The sequence below is a fragment of the Taurulus bubalis genome (genome assembly GCF_910589615.1).
Source record: "Taurulus bubalis genome assembly, chromosome: 10".
Lineage (NCBI taxonomy): Eukaryota > Metazoa > Chordata > Actinopteri > Perciformes > Cottidae > Taurulus > Taurulus bubalis.
In genome coordinates this window covers 16,830,013-16,853,441 of record NC_136598.1, presented here as the reverse complement: position 1 = coordinate 16,853,441, position 23,429 = coordinate 16,830,013, and the positions used below count along the sequence as shown (strand labels likewise).

General features: G+C 38.8%; 2 protein-coding genes across 2 annotated transcripts; one reads left to right on the top strand and one right to left on the bottom strand.

Moving 5' to 3' along the window:
• Positions 1 to 17,043: 17,043 nt before the first annotated feature.
• bloc1s3 (biogenesis of lysosomal organelles complex-1, subunit 3) lies at positions 17,044 to 18,544 on the bottom strand. Its single transcript, XM_079224714.1, has 4 exons — positions 18,430 to 18,544; positions 18,129 to 18,315; positions 17,556 to 17,656; positions 17,044 to 17,427 (listed from the first exon to the last, which is right to left on the bottom strand). Exons 1-4 carry the CDS (start codon positions 18,541 to 18,543, stop codon positions 17,242 to 17,244), a joined length of 588 nt encoding a protein of 195 aa, XP_079080840.1. The 5' UTR covers position 18,544; the 3' UTR covers positions 17,044 to 17,241.
• Positions 18,545 to 19,526: 982 nt separating this feature from the next.
• Positions 19,527 to 22,175, top strand: trappc6bl (trafficking protein particle complex subunit 6B, like). Its single transcript, XM_079224633.1, has 6 exons — positions 19,527 to 19,624; positions 19,926 to 19,993; positions 20,109 to 20,226; positions 20,535 to 20,618; positions 20,797 to 20,890; positions 21,066 to 22,175. The coding sequence occupies exons 1-6, from the start codon at positions 19,529 to 19,531 to the stop codon at positions 21,095 to 21,097; spliced, it is 492 nt and encodes a 163-aa protein (XP_079080759.1). The 5' UTR covers positions 19,527 to 19,528; the 3' UTR covers positions 21,098 to 22,175.
• The last annotated feature ends 1,254 nt before the right edge of the window (positions 22,176 to 23,429 follow it).

The following is a 23,429-nucleotide window of genomic DNA, read 5'->3' as shown; positions in this document are numbered from 1 at the left end:
AAGCATATTTTTCATAAAGTGACTTGCTGTCGTATTGCCCATCATGCAAAGGTTTATCATTTGGCAACTCAGTTGTGCGAGCTCTGCGAGTGTCATTGAGCTCTGCGAGTGTCATTGAGCTCTGCAATGACTGAACAGTGTCTGTATTGTAGCAACAACAAAAGCTATAAGATAATTGATTGAGACTTTCTTTGGACTCAAAAACACTAACTATCAATGACTCCATTCAATACCTGCAATTCCTCTTTTCCCTGTTTGCGACTGGAAAGAGGGCTCCACGTAGAATTCAATTTGTTTGTATTGTATTATACAGTATTGGTATTTTGCCTTGCTTACACATATTCAAATACCTTGGAGCATGATTAGGGTTAAAAAAGTCAGATTTCCTCATCATGAAAAGTCCAAATCAATATGCAATGAGAGGAAATATCTCTCCCTATAATCAACGGTACACACAATGCTCTTGACCCAATGTTCTCAAATCATTAGAATTGGAGAACCCATGTTTTAACCACAGTGAATTCAATAAGAACAATGCAGCTTTAGCTGGACCAGGTCACTCTTCAACATGATGTCAACAACATCATTTTTGGTTATGTTCATGTGTCAGACCGAGATGTGATAAAGATTGCCTTTATTTGTAAGTATTTGGCAATTTTGCTTCTATTAGTGAGCTGAAAAGAAATGAGGGAGAGAGTTGGGGGATGACATGAAGCAGAGGTCTCCAGTGGGACTCAAACCAGGAATATTGCGATTGCATGTTCAGCGTCTGAAAAGCCCAACTCCCCCCAGGACACAGATTAACTTGCAATGAACGGCAGATTGTGAAGATGAGAGCTTGTCAGAAAAAAGAAAAAAAGTTTTGGAGAAAAGTCCAGAGTCTGAAGAAAGTCAAAATTACAAAAAGTATTCAGTCCATCAAAATAAATTGGGGGGAGTCTTTATGTCTGTCCTTCTGTCTCAAAATCAGTTTGTCAGATCGACTTCACACTAGGCGGAAGTCTTGCTGGGGACAGAGGACGTGAAGTTGTTGAGGAGAAATGTGCAAGCAGCAATAATGAGGGCAAGCAAGAGGTCAAACGAGCATTGCACTAGTTTATACACATTTGATAAAATATCGATATTTTCCTTGTTCCCAACTGAGATTCAGCTGGCTGGTGATCCGAGAAGAAGTGAGATAGTTAATGTGTTAATATGACAACCTGACAACAGCCGATATTTGTTGATGGCATCTATACTTGTAACAGACTACAGGTCTTTAATCATACAGAATTATGCACTTTTAATTTTTTTTCACATTACTAAAAAGAGATGTTGGGAAAAGGTTGAGCAATAAAACGTTAATTCAATTGTTCACTTTTTTTGGCTCGATGACAACAGCTGCCAACCATGTGGCCCAGGTGACATGCTGGTGGCTGTGGGAAACAAAGTTAAATTTACTGTTATCAAAACGACCATCAACCCTGCTATGATTATGACTCTGATTGTTGGGTAGATAAAGCAGTGGCTTGATCCAATGCGACTACATCTTTCCACATTAATGTAACAGCTTAATTAAACAATCTACCATGTTTCAGGGATCTGATTTTCATTCCACGCTAAATCATTCTACAATAATGAAGATTACAGTTATCCACCTATGGATTAAATACCACCTTGGGAAATCGAAAGTCAGTATCCAATGGGAATACAGTGACGATGAAGAAGACCAAACTATTTATGCACAGTCAGTTGCTGCAACCTCATTAACGGCATTGGAGTCAGCGCCAGTCAGCTCTAGTAAAAAAAAAATTTGAGGACATTCAGTAGCGGATCTACTCCTCTCACATGGCAGTAAACTAGGTTCTTACAAGTATATGTAATGTACTGTATATTTGCTCCTGAGAAAGAAACAGCTTACAAAAGTGTGAGGATAGAAAGCAAAGCGTGAGATGAAAGCCTGTGCATGATGAATGTAAATATGGTACCACCCTCTCGACAAATTAGAGTACAAATGAGATGATCAGAACAAGATTAGAGAATCACTCAGAGAAAAATTGCTGCTATTTGAGACTTCATGAAACTCTAATTATGTCTGCATATTTGTCAGTCTGCCTATTACTCTGTTGGTCTGTGTGTCTATCTGTTTGACTCTGTCTTTGACCATCTGTCTCTCGGCTTGCTTTCTATCTGTCGTGTTATATATTTGAGCCCAGCTATCCTTCTATCCATGCACCTCCAAAAAAAGCTGGATATATGGACTATACTTAAAATACGGACACTTGTGAAAATACTAATTCAACTGAAGCAGTCTGGCTACAGGCAAAAAAGAGTTAATCAGTCACTCCACAAATTAGCAATCCTGAGATGTAACCAATTCCAACATAATTTGTAGAAGATTTTGTAAAAAACAAACCATTTTCCTCCTGAAATAATGCTATGTAAACCCCTGGAGATGAGCCCACATCAGATCAAATCAAACCTCATCCTCAGCAGACCTTTTTCCCCGAGTAAGGCTTCTCAATCAACACAGTGTTTTCACTTACAAAAAACTCTATACATTAAAATCGTACCAATAAAACCTTAAAATTCCAGAACACCACACAGCCTCATCGGAAGCAGGACGTGTGCAATGGAGGATTTATAATATAAAACAGTCCTTTAAGAACATTGAACCTCTTGGTTATGTTGGCACAGATTAGTGGTTAACAGCTATTTTAGGAACAAAAACAACTGCTCACATTTACCAAAAGGAAACTCTCTAAGACAAAACTTTTAAGGTCATTATTTTACGACATTTGTGACTTCTTCCTTCTTCCTTTTCTCATGCAATGTCGCAGGCTCTTATTTCCATTCTAGATGTTTCCATGAGATTACCCCTGTAGTGAATGTAACCTCTCAGCGCCTCACACTGCACTGCAGATGGACCATCCGTAGGGAATTCATATCACACCCTATATAAATTAAGTTGACAGTGAAATAAGCAGAGCAGCTATCTGCACCAATTATGAAGAATATTATGCATGGGTTTCATGGGGCAGACTGCCTTTCATTGCTCATTCAGTAGGGAAGTCGTTGGTGTTTCCTACAGTGCTCCTCTGTATTTCTACTGCACAGCACAGTGTCCTGCGTGGTGCTGCTAGAAACATGAATACTATTTAACTTTTGACATATTTTACATACAATTACTATTACTGCTACCATTGCTGCTTTTATTATCATGCAACTCTATTACATCCACTTATGCTGTTATTAATAGTCATCATTTTTATATTATTATTCTGCTATTATTGGTGCTACAACTGCTATTACTACTCCGTATAATTTATTTTAATGATTCCTGTATTTAGCACAGAGGATGCATAAATACATTTCATTGACAAATTGGGAAAGCAGACTTTAGAAAACAGCTTCAGTCAAAGCTTCATTTCTGAATAGAAGCTCCCTGATACTACAAGGGAAACTTAACATGAGATGTAATTTACCAATAATGTCACTGTCTGGGATTCTTGGTGAAAACTATCATGATGACGAGTAACTAATTAGATTTTAGTATTTTGCATTTTTGTCATTAATGAGGGTCAAAGGATTTACACTATCTCAAGACAATCACATCTGATTGCTCCTTCTCTTTTGAGACTAATGTGGTTGAACAGTGGAGGTTTGAATGACTGAAATAGAATGGATGTGTTTAAATATTGATGTAAAAGGCTAAATGCTTGACCTGCTGCAGTTCATTAGGATGTGTGTTCTTGCAGGAATGGAAGGAGGAAAGGAACGAGAGTAGAAGAGAAAGCAATCTTGGATAATAACTGCATATTGAGAATAGCATAACCTAATGTGTGAGCTTGTGATTAGATGGTAGCGTGTTGCAGTTGTGTGGCATAATACTATGCATGATGTGTATGTGGGATGAATCATGCTTTTCTTTATCTCTAGAAGGGTTCACTATCCCCCTTATTTTCAAGCCCATGTATGCCCATACAATCACAATGTACAAATTAATCACTTATTTGTACACATTGTATTCAAAGTCATATTTTCATGTATGAAAACTTAAAAGACACCAAATTTAAAATGGGCACGGTACACTGAAAAAAAGGCCATAATCTGCACAAAAACTGAATGGTTCAGTTTCATGCAATTGTGAAAGTGTATCAAATGGGAGACACTCTCACAAGTGGCCAGCTGTTTTCTTTTTGCAGTTTATCACTGTAACACCACCTGTTTTAGACAACACTTGGACACATATATATAAAAGTGAAAATGTCTGAATGTTCAAAAATATTCTTTTTTCTTTCTTTCTATATTTCCTTTACTCTTGGCTTCTCTTTTTACCCCCCATGTTGTCGTCTTCTCATTTTTTTCCTTTTTCTCCTTTGAGGGCTTTACGGCCCTGAGTTTTGAGGTGTGCCATGCATTGCCTCTAATTGGGTTGGAAATAATCACGTTACACTGTTGAATGGCTAAGCTGCATCAAAAGATAGTGCTATGTCCCTGTCCTTATTACTACACACACACACACACACACACACACACACACACACACACACACACACACACACACACACACACCCCTGGGCTGCTCGAGCAGCTGCTGGATGTTTGCCCAGCGCACCAACAAAATGAAAAGATAAAACAACAAGTGGAGGGCAGAAGAAAAGACACTTTTGAAAATGATTTTGAGTATGTGCGTGACAAAGACTTATCTGTGACAAAGACTTATCCAGGGAGAGGTTGAGATTGTCCATAACAATACATCATAAAACAGTGCATGCTCAATTATCTATGTTTCGTCTGTGTATTAATAAAGGAACGTGAAATATTTCCTAAAATAGTCGAGGTAACCGACTATAGTGGCTCGAGCTGTCAACAGTTTAGTGTTGTGGAAATCTCACATCCTGTTTAAAGCCCAGGAGTCATTCTCGTTTTAGCACACATATAGATATAAATACACACACTGTCCTCATCGTAACCTCCCTTTCTCTCTATGCTCCCAAACTGTCTCAAAAGACTGCAGATTCCCTCATCATCATCCAACCTTATTCATTTTTAACAGACACCATTGATCCCACATCAACACTAATGCTCAGTGAGGAGGAAAGGGGGAGCAAGGACTAGAATGAATTTTAACACCAGCTTAAGTGTATTGATGTTCATGTATTTATTGATCAAACGATTACATTTGATCTGCGATCTAATCGTTACGAATAGGAGGGCAAGTAAAACGGTGGGTGAACTATTTGAGGAGGAGAAGAGGTGAGTGAAGGAAGATGGTAGTAAAGAAGGCCTGCACACACCATGAGCGATTCCTTGAGCCCTCTACAGGAGTTGGCGCTGCGTGGGATGTTGTCTTGTTGAGTTTGAGTTGTCTTGCAGTTGATGGGAATGAGAAAGAGGTGAGAAAGGTTTAGGGGAGGAAGAGGAACAGATAGTGAGAAGAGGGGAGAGGTGAGAAAAAGAGCAATATAGGTGAAGGGCAAGGAAGAGTAGAAAGGAAAAAAACACACACAAAAACAAGATGTATGACACAAAGGGGGAAAAGGGAAGACACAATATTACATATGGGTCAGGCAGCGAAACTCACTTCATCCTCTACTGACTGTTAATATTTTATGTATTAATATTCAATGCCTAAATGCATGCAGGGAAATGTGTGTGACTGAAAAGATGTGTGTGCATGTGTGTGTGTGGGTGTGTGTGTGTTTGCTAGAGGGGATGACTGCTACTCTCTGTTAGAAATAAATGACCAGTTTCTTTCTCTTCTGCACCCTATTTCCATTTGCCTCTCTCCTCTCTTTACTTTCAACTTGGTCCTGCCCTTCACCTCCACCTCCGATCCTAATCCCCTCATCATTGTCTCCACAGGCATCGCGCCCTGTGGGGGTGGGGTTCTGTGATGGTAACCATGGTCCCCGGCAGCCACTATGTCTGCAGCGCTCACGCAAGAGAGGAAGACGCCTCAAACGACCGCGAGGAGCGGATTTTAGCCGTGCTGGGCATCATCGGAACCATCCTCAATCTTTTAGTGGTCATATTTGTCTACATCTACACTACAGTCACCTGAGGTGTTCTGCGAGAACTTGAACAAGAGACGTTGGCTCCGTCCCCTACTTCTTCTCCGACCTGCCACCTTCCTTGTTAAGTATTTATATCAAGAGTTTACTGATTCAGAGTGAGCAGTAAGACGCGAGGGTCATAGGCAGTGTGCTCAGCTGGATAGTAGCCATATGTATCTACACCAGACCCGCTCTGCTCTGTTAGCTAAAGACTGCCGCCAATCAAAGAGAAGGAGCTGCAGGTGCAATCATCTGCACTTACCTCCTATTTCTAAACGGCATATGTGCATTTTTAAAGACAATTTCACATACCCTCATGTCAAAAGACTGTGAACAGATACGTCTCTGTAGTAATATGACTGGGCCAAAAGACAAGTGTCTTTGATCTGATGATGGCCATTTTTGACTGTGTTGCATCCTGTCACATAACTTGTAAAAATGTGTTTTTCAACAATCAAGCTCCTTTGTGAGATTTAAGATTTAAGATATTATCACTGCCAGTTAAATTTATCTTAAAGTTCTGACAAACAAGACACATTTGAAGTAACTTGACCCAACAAGTGAGAGATGTGGTATGCTGCTAAAACTATTAAAAGGGACCAACTTTGCCAAGTGAATTATCAACAGAGGAACCCATTTTCTACTTCTTAGCCCAATTAAATCTACATGAATATAGGATTTAAACAAATATACAGGTATTCACTCACACCCATTGTTAGATACTAGTTTCTGTGGTTAGTAGAGTGAAACAGATTTACATGGACCTAAGGTGTCCACACCTGAGCACACCGGAGGAGCGATTCCTGGCTGTGCTGGGAGTCATCGGCATCGTACTCAACCTCCTCCTGCTTGTCTTCGTCTATATATACACCTCCATCTGATATAGTGCCTGAATACAGTATCAGCTATGAGATCATCTTTCCACGGCTAACAGCACCCGTACCTTAGAGTGTGTTGTCCAACCACACTTGTATATATTGTACCTATAAGCACACCCTGGTTCACGGTCAATTTGGGAATTATATGATAGGCAGGTTTCTTTGCCTCATAATATAGTGTTACTAATAATATTAGTAGCTGAAGAAGATTATATTTATTCAAAAACAAATTTATAGTTCAAATATAATTTAATAATTTACCTTTTTTTGTATAAATGTGTCCTACATTTGATGGTTTTGTAGATGCAGTACTCTTTCACATATGTGCATGATGAGATGTTTACTTAAGTTTATATTACTATAATCTTGATCACGCTTTGACCAAAATACCTGATGTGAAGACGGACATTTCTTGCAGTAATTGTGTTTGTTGTACATGCACTGATGTTGAAATCACTCAGACATGGAACTGGGTGGGGTTGATGTATCAGTCTGTGCAGTGGCTCCGCACACCATGAAAGATCCCTCTGTGGAAGGCCGGTACCGCAGGATAATGATGTATTTTCTGGTGTCATATATCTGTGATTGGATCTGCAAGCCATGCGCTAAGCAGCGCCGGAGAGAGCAAAGCGTGGGACTGACACAATGTTGCAAAAATCAAAACAGCGGCCGACTGCAGTGCAACACGACGGAGAGCAACAGCAACAAGAGAATCACGTTGAACCAGTGTGGATTGTCTGAAAAAAGAGGACATAAAACCTCTGTACAAGACCCCACCATCTGTCTTGAAACTCATAACGGCACGAAAAACCCGGGATTGGGTTACAACGTTTCCACTCGAGCTGCACGTCACAATGGATATGAGTTTAGGCCAAAGCACTGTGCCTCTAATGGAGGATCAAACTTAAATGCAGCTGACACGGGTGCAGAGAGGACTGGCCTGAATCTTCACCAAATCCTCGTCATCCTCTTCTCCACCAACAAGCTCACTCCAGAGAAGACATAGTACTGAGGGGACCCACAGCATCTGCTGTTGTTTCACATCGCACAATATCTTTATATATATATACACATACACAGACTTAATTTCATACACCATCAGTCAGAGGAAAACGAAGAGTACCTAATAATGAACGAGCAGCAACTCTGACTGCTCAGCTAACAATTTAGTATTGAGATTGTGATAATCATTGCATATGGGATTCCAGTATGCTCTTAGTATTAGCATCAGTTTATCATCAAGTGTTACATTGGGACCGGCTTGCAAGCAAAAGGCACAATCACTATATTCGAGTATGTTTGTTATGAAATTCAACACATATCTATCATTTTGGTGGCTGCAGTTTATTTCTACAGAATGCTGGGTAAACAAGTGACCACAAGTTCCCTGCAGGAATTACCACCTGCCTTAGAACTCGCAATCACACAAACATTCCAGAAGAACCTTTCGGCATATTGTAATTCAAGTGGTCTAAGAGGAAACTAGACTTCTGCACCTCCTCTTGGCAATCACAGGTCATTTCAGAGAGAAGGCGCTCCTATGGCGGTTCTACAAATGCAGATGTAAGAGCACGTCCCTTTGGCGAAAGCCTGATTCAATGTAGGAAAACATGCTATTCCAGCATTTGCAGCAACATGCAAACACTACAAAGCAACCCAAAAAAAAGAAGCTTATCAAAAAAGAGAGCCCGACACCAGGGGCAAAGCATTTCAGTAATGGATAGAAAATTGCAGTGGCTCTGCTACGGCAGAGGCTTGCAGAAGCCTTGACTAATGGCAACCTTTTCTCTCCATCTCTCTAATAGTGGGAGCGTATCTATGTTCCCCACTTCAATGCTATGTTCTTTTTGACAGGTTCCCACAGTGAACCATGTCATATTATTCAAAGAACTGTGGAGCATCTTTTTCAGGTTCCCATTATGTGCTATATAGAGAGCTGGGCTACCAGCCCATTCTCCTTTCCATGTTGTCAAAAAAAGCATACTAGCCTGGTTTTATTGTCTAAACCTCAGTGACGCCAATGGGTACCCAGTTAGTAAAAAGTGACGCCTGTGGTGACGGCTATGGTTAGCAGAAGGCTGAACTATTTGAAACATTTTCTCTCCATCTCTGAATCGCTTCGCCAATAGTGTAGCCTCCAATGTAGCTCGCTATCGCCTCCAATCAGCCACACATTTGCACTTATAACAGAAAGGTACTTCTCATATAATTGGTGCGATATAACGACATCAGTAATGTTTGAAATGAGTGACTAGTACTCGTAAATGCGTGTGCATTTGCCCTATAGCTTTGGATTGAGAGAGGAGAGCTGCAAAATGTGGGTTGTATTTTAAAATTCTGACGGGGTTTTTGTTTCACTTTTGGCCTTTTCCAGAAAGCTGCCTACCCAGGGGTACCACTTTAATAACACAATGATGAAACGTTATTGTGGAATTTTGGCCCAATGATATAAATATACTGCCCACCCCAGCTTTAAGTAAGTGGAAGAAGTGAGAATCAGCCTAAATATCCCCGAAACCTTCTCACTCTCTACACTTAATAGTCAAACTGGTCCTCACAAAGATAGAGACAAGCCCCCATACACACACTTGCTACTTGCATCTCTCTTCATGAGTTTAATTTTTCAGCACACATCAGGAGATTTGACCGTTAGCACGTTGAGATTGATGTGACTTGCACATTTACTTCCTGTCACATCTAATAACTGTACAGTGAAGTTTGTTGAGCTAAATACATTTTAAGAATGCACCAAAGCCACATTTGGTTTGCCAGACATCTACTGTCAGACTGTGACAGTTGAAGCCACAGCTGTGGAGAAGCACATTCTAATAGACTTTGAAATACTGACAAGCACTGGAGATATTTTCAGTTCACTTTGTGTTGCCAGCTTGATGTTAGCAAACAAACAACATTAATACGCATACTCAACTGATTAACTCAGGTTCACTGGGATACTAGCAAAGGTTTAAACATTCCACTTCTATAAAGGCCTCCTTATAACAGGTTAATAGGCTGTACCTAATGGCTTTATTAATGGTAATGATAAATTATCCACTAATGCTATATAGCTCAATTTGAATCCATTGATAAGGACAACTCTGGGTTGACCTTGCTGGAACATTTTTTATAAAGTATGAATAAGTTATTTGTAATATGTTTATTAGAGGTTCATAAATAATACAAATATATTATCATTTACTACTGCAATATGGCTTCGTATAAGATGAGGATCCTATGAGCATTAATTAAGTGAATACCAACACGTATAATTATATTACCATATCGAAAAAGAAGAAAACAAAACACGAACAAGCACAATCACACTAACATTCCTAATAAAGTTGTCCACCGTTGGTTTCAACTTAACCCGTAAAACCCGTAAAATGGCACCTCACTCGAAAGCGGTACTACTTTTATCAAAGTGTGTTTTTAAAGGCCAAAACTCTCTAAAAATGCTTTATTAAAACAACTGAAAGACATTTATTGTGTGCTAATATTAAATGTGTATTACTCACTCATCTTATCCAACACCAATTGTTATATGGTATATTGAGCCTTTTCCAATAACATTCGCAAAGGAATAAAGTCTAAATCTTTGTAGATGTATAGTCTTCACTGTAGCTTTGTTTTTTTTTTGTAGCTTTGGTCAGGGAAGAATTTGATAACTGACTGATACAAGTGTCGTATTTGTCTGCAGGATCTCTTGATAAGTCGACCTCCTTGGCTACAGTATCTGGGATACATGTTATTGTGTGTTCTGCACGCAATTCAAGTTTGTGGTTAAAACCAGTGTTATTATGACAAACTCTCTGTCAAACAGGCCAATGTGAGGAGGCGCCTAGAGAGTGAGATCTGACCATCTGCTGTCCCAATAGACATTCAGCCAACTACACACACACACACAGCATGGACTTGTTTTATTATAATACAAATGTCTCACTCTGGAATTGAAATGCAGAACTGTTTTCATTGTTTATGATTTTATTTATGTTATGCCTGTTTATGATATTTTCTTTTATCATAGCCAAACATGTGCACACATAGTATGCTATGGAAATAGTATTCAATGCCAGAGGAAAAACAGGTGCATCAAAGAGCACCTGGGACTCCTAAGCACTGCCCCAGGCACAGGTTGTTAACACAGAAAACAAGAAAGCAATGTTTAAAGGCGGGCAAATGCTCATTTTGGAGTCTGGATTCAAACATGCTCATTCTCTGAATATGAGCCAGACAGTGACTGTGTTATGTTCAGCCAAAGCGAGGACGGATCCTCATGTTTTTTCATGATGAATGAGCTGAATTGATTTTTAGCCTGAGAGGGCATATTGGACACAGACTGTCTTGAAATATAGACAAGAGAAAATAATATGGACAAGCAGATCCCTAAGATATTTTAATGTTATTTCAGAGCAACAAAGCTAAAGAATATTTAGTTATCTCAGTTTCCTACAAATGATAAGTAACTGAAAAAAAGTCTTTCTGTGCAGTTTTGTAAAAATGTGGGCAAAACAGATTCCAGTGTTGCAACTTTCTGCATTAGCTGTAGCACAATGTTAACAAAAGGACCTGGCATGCATGAACACAAATGTTTGTTTCACATTTCTCTTTACTTTTGAATGCAAATTATTCCATGAGCAGGCAGGTGACTCCTGATTCAGGCAACTGCCAGGTGTAAGAAAGCATGAGGAATTCCCTTTAACCAAAGTTTTGTGTAACATGCTGATTTACTGAGTAACATTCCAGGACAGTGGCCGCTGCAGTCCTAATCAAGCAAATCAAACCGTAGATTTGAAATGTAAGATGGACAGAATTAATCCACGGAAGAAAATTGTGTCAATTTCTGATGTAGCTGATTAAGAAAAGGTTTGATACGATCCTATGAACAAATGCTGTGAGATCTGGTGTACTTTCATGTAATGTGAATAATTGATTGTTATAGTAATGCCAATAAAAATGCAAAACACCACTTTCAGAGAGTTTCACTGATCTTTGATATAAATGTCTAAATCTAAATCCTATAAAATCAAAAGCTTTAACTGTTGGTATTACAATATATGGCTTAATGGTCTACTGCTTTGGTTTGATAATTTGATTTTAGACCTCTGTCGATAGAAAATGTAGCTGATTTAGATGGGAAAGACTGCAACACTTTTTAAAATCCTCTGGGAATGCAGGATAGAAGTCAAACATGCATGCATTTATATCTCTCGTGCCTGTTTTGATCTGTGTATTTGTACTGCCCACCAAGAGAAGTGTTACAATCTCAACAACATCCAAAAAGGCATTTAAACAAACTATTGTTGTGACTCCAGTTTTAAAATCACCTTTGCATGTCAAAATAAGTTTCTGCCCCAATGACTCTTGTCTTAAATTAAACTGGGTAAGTGCTTTCAGCTGACAAGATAATCAAGCGGAGCTCCTCCAAAGTCCAGTTGCGTTTTCAGTTTTTCACTGTTTATCACCCTTGAGTGCTTGGTGCTGTTGATGCTTCAGCTCCTCTGAGGGTTTTCCCTCTTGTTTATTATTCCGGCTTGTCAGTAGGATGCATCCTAATTTCATGTTGTCTTGAATGCAATATCAGGATGAAAACAAGGGCATCACCCACATAGAAGAGCTCTTTTAAAGTAGCATAGCTGCGTTGGTAGACCTGTGCCGTCGTGTGCAGCCATGCTCAGCCAGCCAAATAAACTAACAGTGTGTCCTCAGGCACCCCACGAGACAGCCACTGACCTGGCTAATGTGGGTGGCTGCCCTCTGTGCACACACAAACACAAATGCAGTTATAGAAGACTCATACACACCATGGTTGCCTGCATACATCTGACTACAGCTCACATGTATAATCTAGTATGATTTAATAATCTAGTGTCTCCTTCCTCTCTTCCTGTTCTCCCTTACCCTCTGCACTCTCTGTACCGCGAACACTCATGATCTCTCCTCGGCGCTCTGGTCCATTATTTGCCGTGATCCTATTTTAGTCTTTAGTTAGTTTGCCAGCTCAAGCATGAACCCCGTCCCTGGCTCTGAGCCTCAAGCCACTGTCACTGGAACAAGGAAAGATGTTTTATGTAAACAGCAATATAATGTCCTACTTGCCTGTTGAGTGTAACAAGTCCCTAAGAAGTTCACCAGCCTCGGAGGAAAATACCCACAGAGTCACATAGTTTTTCGCTCATGTTTATTGTTTCTAACCTTCGTCATATGCACCTTGGTCTGGGTTTAATGCACAAGCTACAGTGTGTCGGGACACATGGAAGTCACGGCAAGTTTTCCCTTTCAAACCGGATAATTTTCCACGAAATCAGGAAATTGTTGACTGATTTGTTGAATTCTAAAAATAAGTCCTTGATATCTTTGTCAATGAGGACATAACGACTCAATGTCTTGTAGTTGAATGTTGAATGCTAATTCAATACAGTTATGTGCATTAGTAATCAACAGTGATTCTTTGTCATTGATAACATGTGATCATTTTGATGTTTCAGTCCTAGCGCTGTTGGGTTTGCCCTCATTCCAAATAACGTATCACTCGTGCAGCCCTCAAAACCTGGAGCTCAGTCAGGACAGATGGGACTGAGTGACGCGCACACACAGACACACACACACACACACACACACACACACACACACACACACACACACACACACACACACACACACACACTATATTGAAAGAGAGATAACTGATATTTGAGGATGCGAGAAATACTTGTCCAACTGGCTCCTCAAATGAAGATTGCCGATTCACACGTCCCGTGGGTCTCATTATTATCTGCATCCCATGAGAGTCTCTGATCAATTGATTGATCACTTATTTCACTCATTCGATGGTCTGCTACCTCTGTTCCAGTGAGACCAGGTGATACCTGAACATACTGTATATACATATATTGTTTTGCATTTTATAGCAATACAGAAAGAGAAAAACATTGTAGGTGTTTCTACCCTCATTGATATGGAGTACATCATAATATAAACACATGCCAGTATAACACGTTACAACAGCACTACAAACTCCAAAAGGATCCTACAGTTGAATAAACACCTATGCAAACAGTTAAGCACAAACTGAACTCATTAAGGTATAATATATTGCAGGACAGTTGTAGTCGACTGTTAGCTTTAGCTGTTGGACACACTAAACTGCCACCAAGTGTAATTATATTTTTGGGGTCTCATTCTGTCCCAGTTTCTTGGGACAAATTCCCCCGGTAATTTATACCCTTACGGCACACACAGACGATTTGAATCCAACTTGGGTACTTCCAAATTCTGATCAAGAGTGAGAGCTATGCTTTAACTCTCTTTTTTCAATTCATGGTCGCAGCGATCAGACATTATCTCTTGCCGTTTTTAATGAATAGTTTTGTTTTTTCCCTGAACCTAAAGCTGATGTTTTCTAAATAATTAAGTGGATTAGCCCTTTCATGGACTAGTCAACTAGTGGTATTCGATAAAAAATGACCCGAGGGAGGTTCACCATAACCCTAACTGACCTCTTACCTCTGCCCCTCAGCTTTGCCTGTAATGAAGCCTCAATGTTGCTTTATTATCAATTTTCTCTAATGGCAAACTCTCTGCTTTAAGATAGATGGATGTAGCGCTGCACTGCGTGTGTCTGTTTAGCTTAATAGTTTCAAGCTGAACAATGAACAATGATGTAAATTGAAATTCTCTAAAGGGAACTGGATTCATTAGACAAGACAGCGGCTGGTAGTTTTAAGTACAAATAGCTCTATTGGGAGCCTATTTATCTTAATAAACAGCTTTCAAATGGTCTCCTCATGCGCACACACACACACACATGCGCGCACACACACACACACACACACACACACACACACACACCTTCAGAAACCAAGTGGCAAATAGTATCCATCACACATAAAGACACAGCCATAATTACAATGCACACACACAAACACACAAAGCCTCTTAGTTACACATTGAACACACACTCGTGTTTTTATTTTGTTCACATTACATTGACTTACATTAATTTTCTGGAGACTTACCTTAACCCTAACCATTTCTCTCAACCTTGACCGTAGCCTAACCTGAAACCAAGCCAATAACAATATGACCGTTTAAACAGATTTACGTCCTCAATAGTCATGAAAACATCCCACACACCACACACACCCCACACACACACAGCAGCAGCAGCAGCAGCAGCAGCAGCAGCTAGGAGCCCAGAATATATGACCTGGCAGCCGAGCAGCTTTTTGGCCTTGTGTTACAATCTGTGCCATGAGCTGCACAGCGAAACAAAACAGCATCCAATAATCCTCTCACTTATGACAGACCTGTGGGTCTCTGGAGTCCTGGGAGAAAAATATAAAGAAGACATTAATTCAGAGAGCTCCTGCCCGTCATTGTCTCTGTGCATGTTTGGCTCTATTTGTTTTGGGACTGAACAAGATTAAGGTTGAAGTAGTTTTTATTGCGCTCTGCGTGAGTTTGAAGGCTGAGAAATGGAGCCAACGGATCTGAGGAATGACAGGAAAGAGAAACAGCAGGGAGGTCAATTTCAGGGGGAGGAAAACTACTTAAACTCATCATCATCATCATCCTCATCATCATCATCTCCTATCAAAATACACGGAACACTTTTCATCACGACTGTATATATTAGACAGAAGGGAAGAGAATTGAACAGAATATCTCTCACCACGTGTCTATAAATCGATTAAATATGACAAACTGCTTTTTATTAGGTACATTTTATAAAGCACTGTACTTAAATACATGTTTTAGGCAGTTGTACTTACCATGAGTATTTTCATTTTCTGCTACTACTATATTTTCACTACAATCCAGAGGCAAATATTGTGCTTTTTAAGTCCACTATATTTGTTTGGTAGTTTGAGTTACTTTGCAGATTCAGATTAATTATACAACATATAGTTAAAATATGTATTATGAAGTAACAACATATGTTAAGAAAAAAGTATCCCCCAGATTTAATTCACAAACTAGTAGTAGTATATAAAGTAATCAAACTGAGCTGCACCTTTGTACACATTAATGCATCAATAATTACAATCCAATAATAGATTAATCTTTTCATGATCATGAATGAAGAGATACTGCATATTCTGGTACTTCAATGATTGTCTTTCAATAATAATACTTTTGCATTTTTACTTATAGTTAAGTATAATTTTGATTGCATGAGAAGAGTCTAAAGAAATAATACTTAAGTATTTCTGGTTTGGTTTTATACTTTTACTTAAATAAAAGATCTGGGTACTTCTACTATTGCATTATACATAATACATGTATTACACATAATTATAGATCGCAGATTATGTATTTAAGAAGAGAACCGGACAGTTGTGTGTTGCGTTTCATGAGAGTTGTCATGTCTGTATCGATGGCGCCATCAGGTGGCTGAAATACGTCAAGACACTAAAAGTGAATCTAATAATTCCTGCCTCGAGTCGATGCACATTGTACTCACATTGACCACAAACTGCACATCTCTTTCAGGTGGCAGATTCTGTCAGTTTGATACGACCGACCTTTGTAGGCGTGTTTGTAACTGTGAAAAAGTTTCTTCAAAGCTAGTCCTTTTTTGTGAAGTTTGGCCAACCTTGGGCAAATTGTATGTGTTGTTGACTGTAAGTTACCTTATTTTTGTGAATTGTTTCTTCAATATGTATTTAATGTTTATATGTCTCTCTGCTTGTCTAATGGTATTGTTTTTATACTTATATAATACACTATATTTGTAATTTGAAAGTAAAACAATTATTTAAATCATCTCAACCTTTTCTTTCATTCAAAGCCACGTCAATAAACCATCAATAGCAGCTATGGGATCTTGTTTGTTTTTTTAAACCAGACAACACATTTAAAACCATTTAACAGCATTCAAGTTTTCAACAAAAATATGTTTATATTATTGAGTTATATTTATGTTACAATTTTAACAAACAAGGAAAATAAATTATTATAGTATGAGAGCAAGTATGCGTTCTCGACCTATCTCAGATATTAAGATTTACAAAGGAAAATATATATATATATATATATATATATATATATATATATATATATACATACATATATATATATATATATATATATATATATATATATATATATATAGAGAGAGAGAGAGAGAGAGAGAGAGAGAGAGAGAGAGAGAGAATAAATTCTAATCTTAAACAGTGTGACAAATGTTAAACAGTGTGACAAAGACAGCTAGAATATAGGAAGACAGAACATAATTTCTTTACATAAATATCCCCAGGGGACAGACAAATACATATAAAGTGTGACTGTATATGTAATAAATACATATACATATATATATTTATTTAAGGTACAGGAGTAGTATGATGATTTTGATTATTAATGTTAATGTTGGGCAGTATTTGACAGCTGGTGATGATGTCAATCTTTTCGGACACAGCCTTCAGGTCATCCAGGATTAATCGGATGCTGTGGGACGCATTGATGATGGCACTCTGCGAAGTATTTAACTGAGCTGTTGCACTGTAAACCTTTCACAAAAACAATCCAAAAAAAAATAAAATTAAAGACATTTCCAACCACAGCCAATTAGCTGTTACAAGACGTATATCATAGAATCTCTGATGCAGTACAAGTAGCATCCAACACATCCACGTACCTCTTTACTGGCACTGCCGTAAACCTGCCGTACCATCTGTCCCACGTCAGAATACAGCCGGCTGTTCGATTCCTGCAGCTTCTGTTGTAAAAGCGTGTCACCTGGAAAAACCAAATGACATTTTGAAATAATTGACAACTAAACCTCCATTTCATTTCTCACTTATCCACTTGGTCGATACCATTAACGACTAAATATTGATTTGAAGTAAATGTTAACCACTGAAATACACTGATCAAACAATATCATTTACTATTGCAACTGCAATTTCACAATGTATGCTCTTAGAAGGGGCTAGCCATATTTTTGATTACTTTCTATATTTTAGGATGGTGAGTGAAGTTTGACCATGAGGCTCATTCCTGACCTTTGTCACTCTAAACTCAACAGTTCACTTTCCACCCTTTTCAGGGTTTTCAACCACATCTCAAATGCATCAGTTTTAAATCAGCGAATGGAGCTGGACCCAGTCATACATGGCCTACATTCATTTATACAGCCGGGTGATCCACTCACTGAGGAAGATCATCAGAAGACATGCCAATAATGACATTGCTATCAGGCGTTCCTCACCTTGTGGTCTGTGTGTGGGACTTGGCCTGTCTTCCACTATGGACTGTATATCAGGATGGTTCCTGACTACAATAAGAGGAGGCAGGTCTCTCCTGAGGGTGTGGGCGCTCTCCTGGCTCAGTGAGGAAGCTCGGCCGGGCAGCTCCTCCTCATCCTCACTGTCTGTTTCAGATGCCTCCCCAGGAACCTGACATCACAGCAGATGGGATAGATTCATAACAGAAGGGGTGGAAACATTTGGAAATGCTCTTATACTTCTATGAACACACACACGCTCGAACACATAGACATTAAAGACCACCTTGGCTCCGACTGTAGCAATTTGGGGAGCGGTCATGGAGGTGATGTAGACTTCGTCATCAGAGTCCGTCTCCGAGGCCTCACCCTGCACCACTATCTGGAACCCGCCGGACATGACTACTACACACACGAACACAAAACAAAACTCCTTTAGCTAACGTTGCATTCAAACGAACTATAAATTGCACATGTAGCTAATCATAATAATAATAACAACGATACGTGATATAGTAGTAATGACACATTTGCTCAGTAGAGTAAATTCAAAGGAATCTGCAATATTATGTGAGATAAATGTTAAAAGTGTCAAACCTTCCCTGCTGATTTAAAAAATAAAGATCACATGAGCAGTGAGGAAGTGGCTTGTTTTCTAAGAACCAATCCGGTGTGAGCTATGGTGTCACGTGATATTTGATGTATCAGCGATGACAACGTCTGCGCATTGTCAAGAGTTCGTTTGTAATGAAATCGGCGTACACCGAAATAAAACATAATTTTCTGATACGGTTTCAGGCTGTGTCTATGGTACTAGCTTTATTAACCCTACACATGAGAACAATACTTTGTATTACTCGTAGTATGATGTATTCTTGCTGATGTGGTTGAACATGTATTGTAGACCACCGGGCTTTTCTTCACGTCATGACGGGGGTAAAACTCCTGCTAACTCCGCCTGCGTGAATCCCGAGAAGAACAGTTTCCCTGGTAGATGTATCGAGTGTACCCAGGAAGCTGACTTGTGTTTACTTCGAGTAGCCTACAGTCTGTTGACAGGTAAAGTATATTTAACAGTTCCCTCGGTTTAATTTATTTAGATAACTATGCCACATATAAGGTTAGATGCATTGCTTTGTCACATTTCTTTCTCATACCGAAATATGAAAAACTCGGCCTGTACCAGCCAACAATACATGCTAGCTTTCTGACGCTAACTGTCGAGCTAACGTTAACATCGTTGAATGTTTTCACATTTAACTTTAGCTTTACTTAAGTTTAACTGATGATTTTCTCTTTTAAGGCAAAGCTAACCAGGTTGAGTGAAACTGTTTTACTGAAGCGTGATATTGAGCGACATAATCACGACTGTGTGTTTGTCAGGAATGGCAGACGAGTCTCTTTTCGACTTTCTCCATATGGAGATCGTGTCACACATTTACAAGGAGCAGCAGTCCAGTAAAGAAGAGATGGACAACAAGGTATGTTCAGTAAAGACATTCATCAATCAACTGAAATGTATTTAGACACTGTGGTCTGTAATCACCTTGCAAAACACCATTTACTTGCTCACGGCACCTAATTAGTTGCATATTTGTATATAAAGTTACTCCTAGACAACCTGCTAATCAACCTGACCATGTGTTTCCCTCTCCCAGGCCTCACAATACAGCTCATCGTTACATTATAATATGTTAGCTTCTGCAGGACACACCACACTAATACACATGTGCTATATTTTTTCCACTGAGCAAATTGACAGCTTGAATGTCTTCTCTTCAGGACAGAGCTGTCTGTGTTTCTGTCCTTGAAAGCATGGGCTTCAGGGTAGGACAAGGACTCATTGAGAGGTAGACAAGCACACATTTTGTGTAATGCCAAATGCCAAATTGTCACATGCATCCTCTTCACTAATGACTAATGACTAGTGTCTGTATTGACATTTGCTTTGTTTGCTTGGTCTAGGTTGACCAGGGACTCTCCCAGCTTCAAAGATGAGTTGGATGTGATGAAGTTTGTCTGTAAAGACTTCTGGACAAAGGTGTTCAGGAGGCAGGTTGACAACCTCAGAACAAACCACCAGGTAAAATATAAGTCCCAATCTCTCTTTGTGATATGTGTATATATATATATATATATATATATATATATATATATATATATATATATATATATATATATATATATATATATATACCACATGTCATTAGTTCAAAGAAGTGCTTGGAATGTCTTAATCGTCAATCAAACTCAGTTAAAGTGATAGATTATTTAAAGCCCTCTGAATTCTCCGAGTCCTTGTTGGTAAATTGAGAAATTGATAATTACAGAAGCATATTCATTGTTTGTTACTAGTGTTGTTACCAAACATGCTTTTATTTTCTGCCATAGGGTACGTATGTCCTGCAGGACAACAAGTTTTCTCTGCTGACTCAGCTCTCCAATGGAAAACAGTATCTGGATCAGGCTCCTAAGGTTAGTATTTTCTCTCTCTCGCTCTCTCTCATTCCCACTGTTGTCACCTGGGGATTACTTAATGTCTTTTGTTGGTTTGCAGCCAAAGAAGTAAGAATACATCTCATTAAAGCTAATGATGATGTATGTGTAGAGACACATGGCCAATAAAGCTGATTCTGATTCTGATTTCCCGCAGTACCTTGCTTTTTCGTGTGGCATTGTGAGAGGAGCTCTGTCTAACCTCGGTCTGGACAGCGTGGTGACAGCTGAGGTCTCTGTTATGCCGTCCTGTAAGTACTACCAGAATACCAATCACGATTCTCTTTATTTTGGGAAAGAGTGAGGTGAAATAACATGCTCATTGGCTGCCAATTGTACCTAGACTGTTGTAACTTATCCAGTCTTTGGATATGTTTCTTAAAGTGCAAACACATGTTACACTTATCCTTAATTTTGTCTTGATAGGTAAATTCCAAGTGGTGGTCCAGAAGTTGTGATCTGATCTTCTGTGCTACTCTGGAGCTGATGAACAGGGTTATGTGGGGTTCTGTTAATCCTCTAGAGAGAGGATAGTAGTACCTGTCAAACCGAAGAGGGAGTCAAACACCAACTTAATTTCCTCATCTGGATCAAACAGGAGTGGCCAGGTTCTGCTGACAACCAGGTACCTGTGACAGAGTTGACCTTTTACTGGTCCTACTCTGACACAGAACACAATTTGTTTTATTTATTTTGCATTTTAATATAGTTTATTTCCCATTTGAGTGAAGCAATGCATGGTGTTCTCAACTTTAGTTTTCCTTAAAGAAGTGGAGTCTGGCCCTGACTGTCAGGGATATCAATACAATAATGTGAATGTATAGTACATCACAAAGTAAGTTAATATTCCCTGTACTGTGTTACAATGTTTAGTACCCAAATTGAGAGGATTGACGAAAAAACCTACTAAGAAATAATTGAACATGAAAAAGAATTTAGGATAAGACATCAACTGCCATACCATCTCTTTTAGCATCCTTCCAAGTAATAGCGTGTGAGCCTTTGGACGTTATTACACATGGCACATCAGATTCATGATTAAACACTTGTTTCTCTGCAAACACACATCACCTAGTTCCTGGTGCTTTGTTCTGCCTTGGAGCAGATTGCCTTTAGGAGCTGACTGTTTCACGCATGCTGGTGGTCTTTTCAATTTCAGTTCATTTTAAGGCAAAATGCTTATCTAGAATGAGTCATTCATACAGGACTTTAAGTTTAATAATGTTTCGATGTTATAATATATTAGATGTGATTACAGTTTCTGAGAAGCACTCAACTGAATTTACAGATTATTATTTTTTGTACCAAAATGTAAATGTTTTTTACAGTATTGATGTGAGTTGTATGTACTGTTGAGATGTTCCTAGCATATGGTGAACTGCAATGTGGATTTATGGGTTATATTTGTTAATGTTACTTTGCTTTGTATAAAAATCTACTCAAAAATGAATACTAAAACAGCTTATGTATAAGTTTGTTTTCATTATTACATTTTCTCAAATTACTCAAATAATGATGTTGTGACAAGAAAAGACAACACAATAAAAAAAAATTAAAAAATCTCACTGCTGTACTCTCTTTGTGCCACTAGAGGGGCACATAAAGCTGCCATGCTTTTCATGTCTTGCTTTACCCTCATGGCATGTTCTGTCATGTGTCTCCATGTCTGGTCTAACACGTTCCCTCAGATCTGTAGCACAATGTTTAGTACAACACAAATATTTTATCATTAATCAGTGATAACGTAAGAGGTATACATACCCATTGCATATTCTATTTAGCATGTTTGGTATTTTATTTCACACAAAAATGTTTACGTTGATGTACAAAAATAGTTTGCTTTATATTTGTGTCAAGAATTCAAAGCTTGTTGACACTTTTCATGGCACTGTAAAGAACAAAATACATTTTGAAGATAACTATTTAGCTGAAATCTTCTTCTACATGTGTGTAGCTTTCCTATGTTTTTGTTACTCGTCTGCATAACAACAGTTACACTGTTTGCGTGAGCTACAGCAGTTCCATTTCCCATCATCCCTGCTTAAGTTATAAATATTTCTTTCAGGTTGCTGATCCATATCATGAGCTTGGTATTAAGAGGTTCTACTGTATGTGAGCGTACTGCACTAATTTCTTTGAACGGTTTTGAAGAAAACCATGGTCATTTTCAGTTAGTGTTCAGAATAAGTGTATCAAGGTTCTGTCAAATCCATCATCAGATTTGGAAAAGTATTTTACACTTTATTAACCTTTGGCTTTTATAGATACATTTTGGTATAGCACCTCATGGACTTTATTTTGTTGCTCACTCTGCTGCTCCTTTTAATTTAGTCTCTACTTTAATAACAGTGTTCCAGTATTCTAATGCCATCAGTGGGATAGTTTTACACAACAAAGGGTCTTAACATGTAACTTTATCCTTTTAATGAGCCTCCAATGTGACTCGCTCAGGCTCGGCCCTGAACAACTACTGTGTGCATGCTGTGAAAACTCACTGTCTTATTAGACCCAACATGGAGGGTGTATATCACCATACAAGGAGAAACTTAGCTGCAGTAATTCCGTGAATATATGATATAATGGCTATAATCATGAATGACGGCATCAGAGCAGAATTTGCAGTCGATAGCGTCGGGGAAACCACACTCCGTAGCCAAGGGATGTGAACGTCTCGTGCACAGCTATGGTCAGTGAAGTTTGTGCACAGCCAAGGTTTGACTGAAATGAGAGCAATGATATATATTTGCACGTGTCATGTTATAATTCCATCTTTAAAGTTTTTCACTCCTG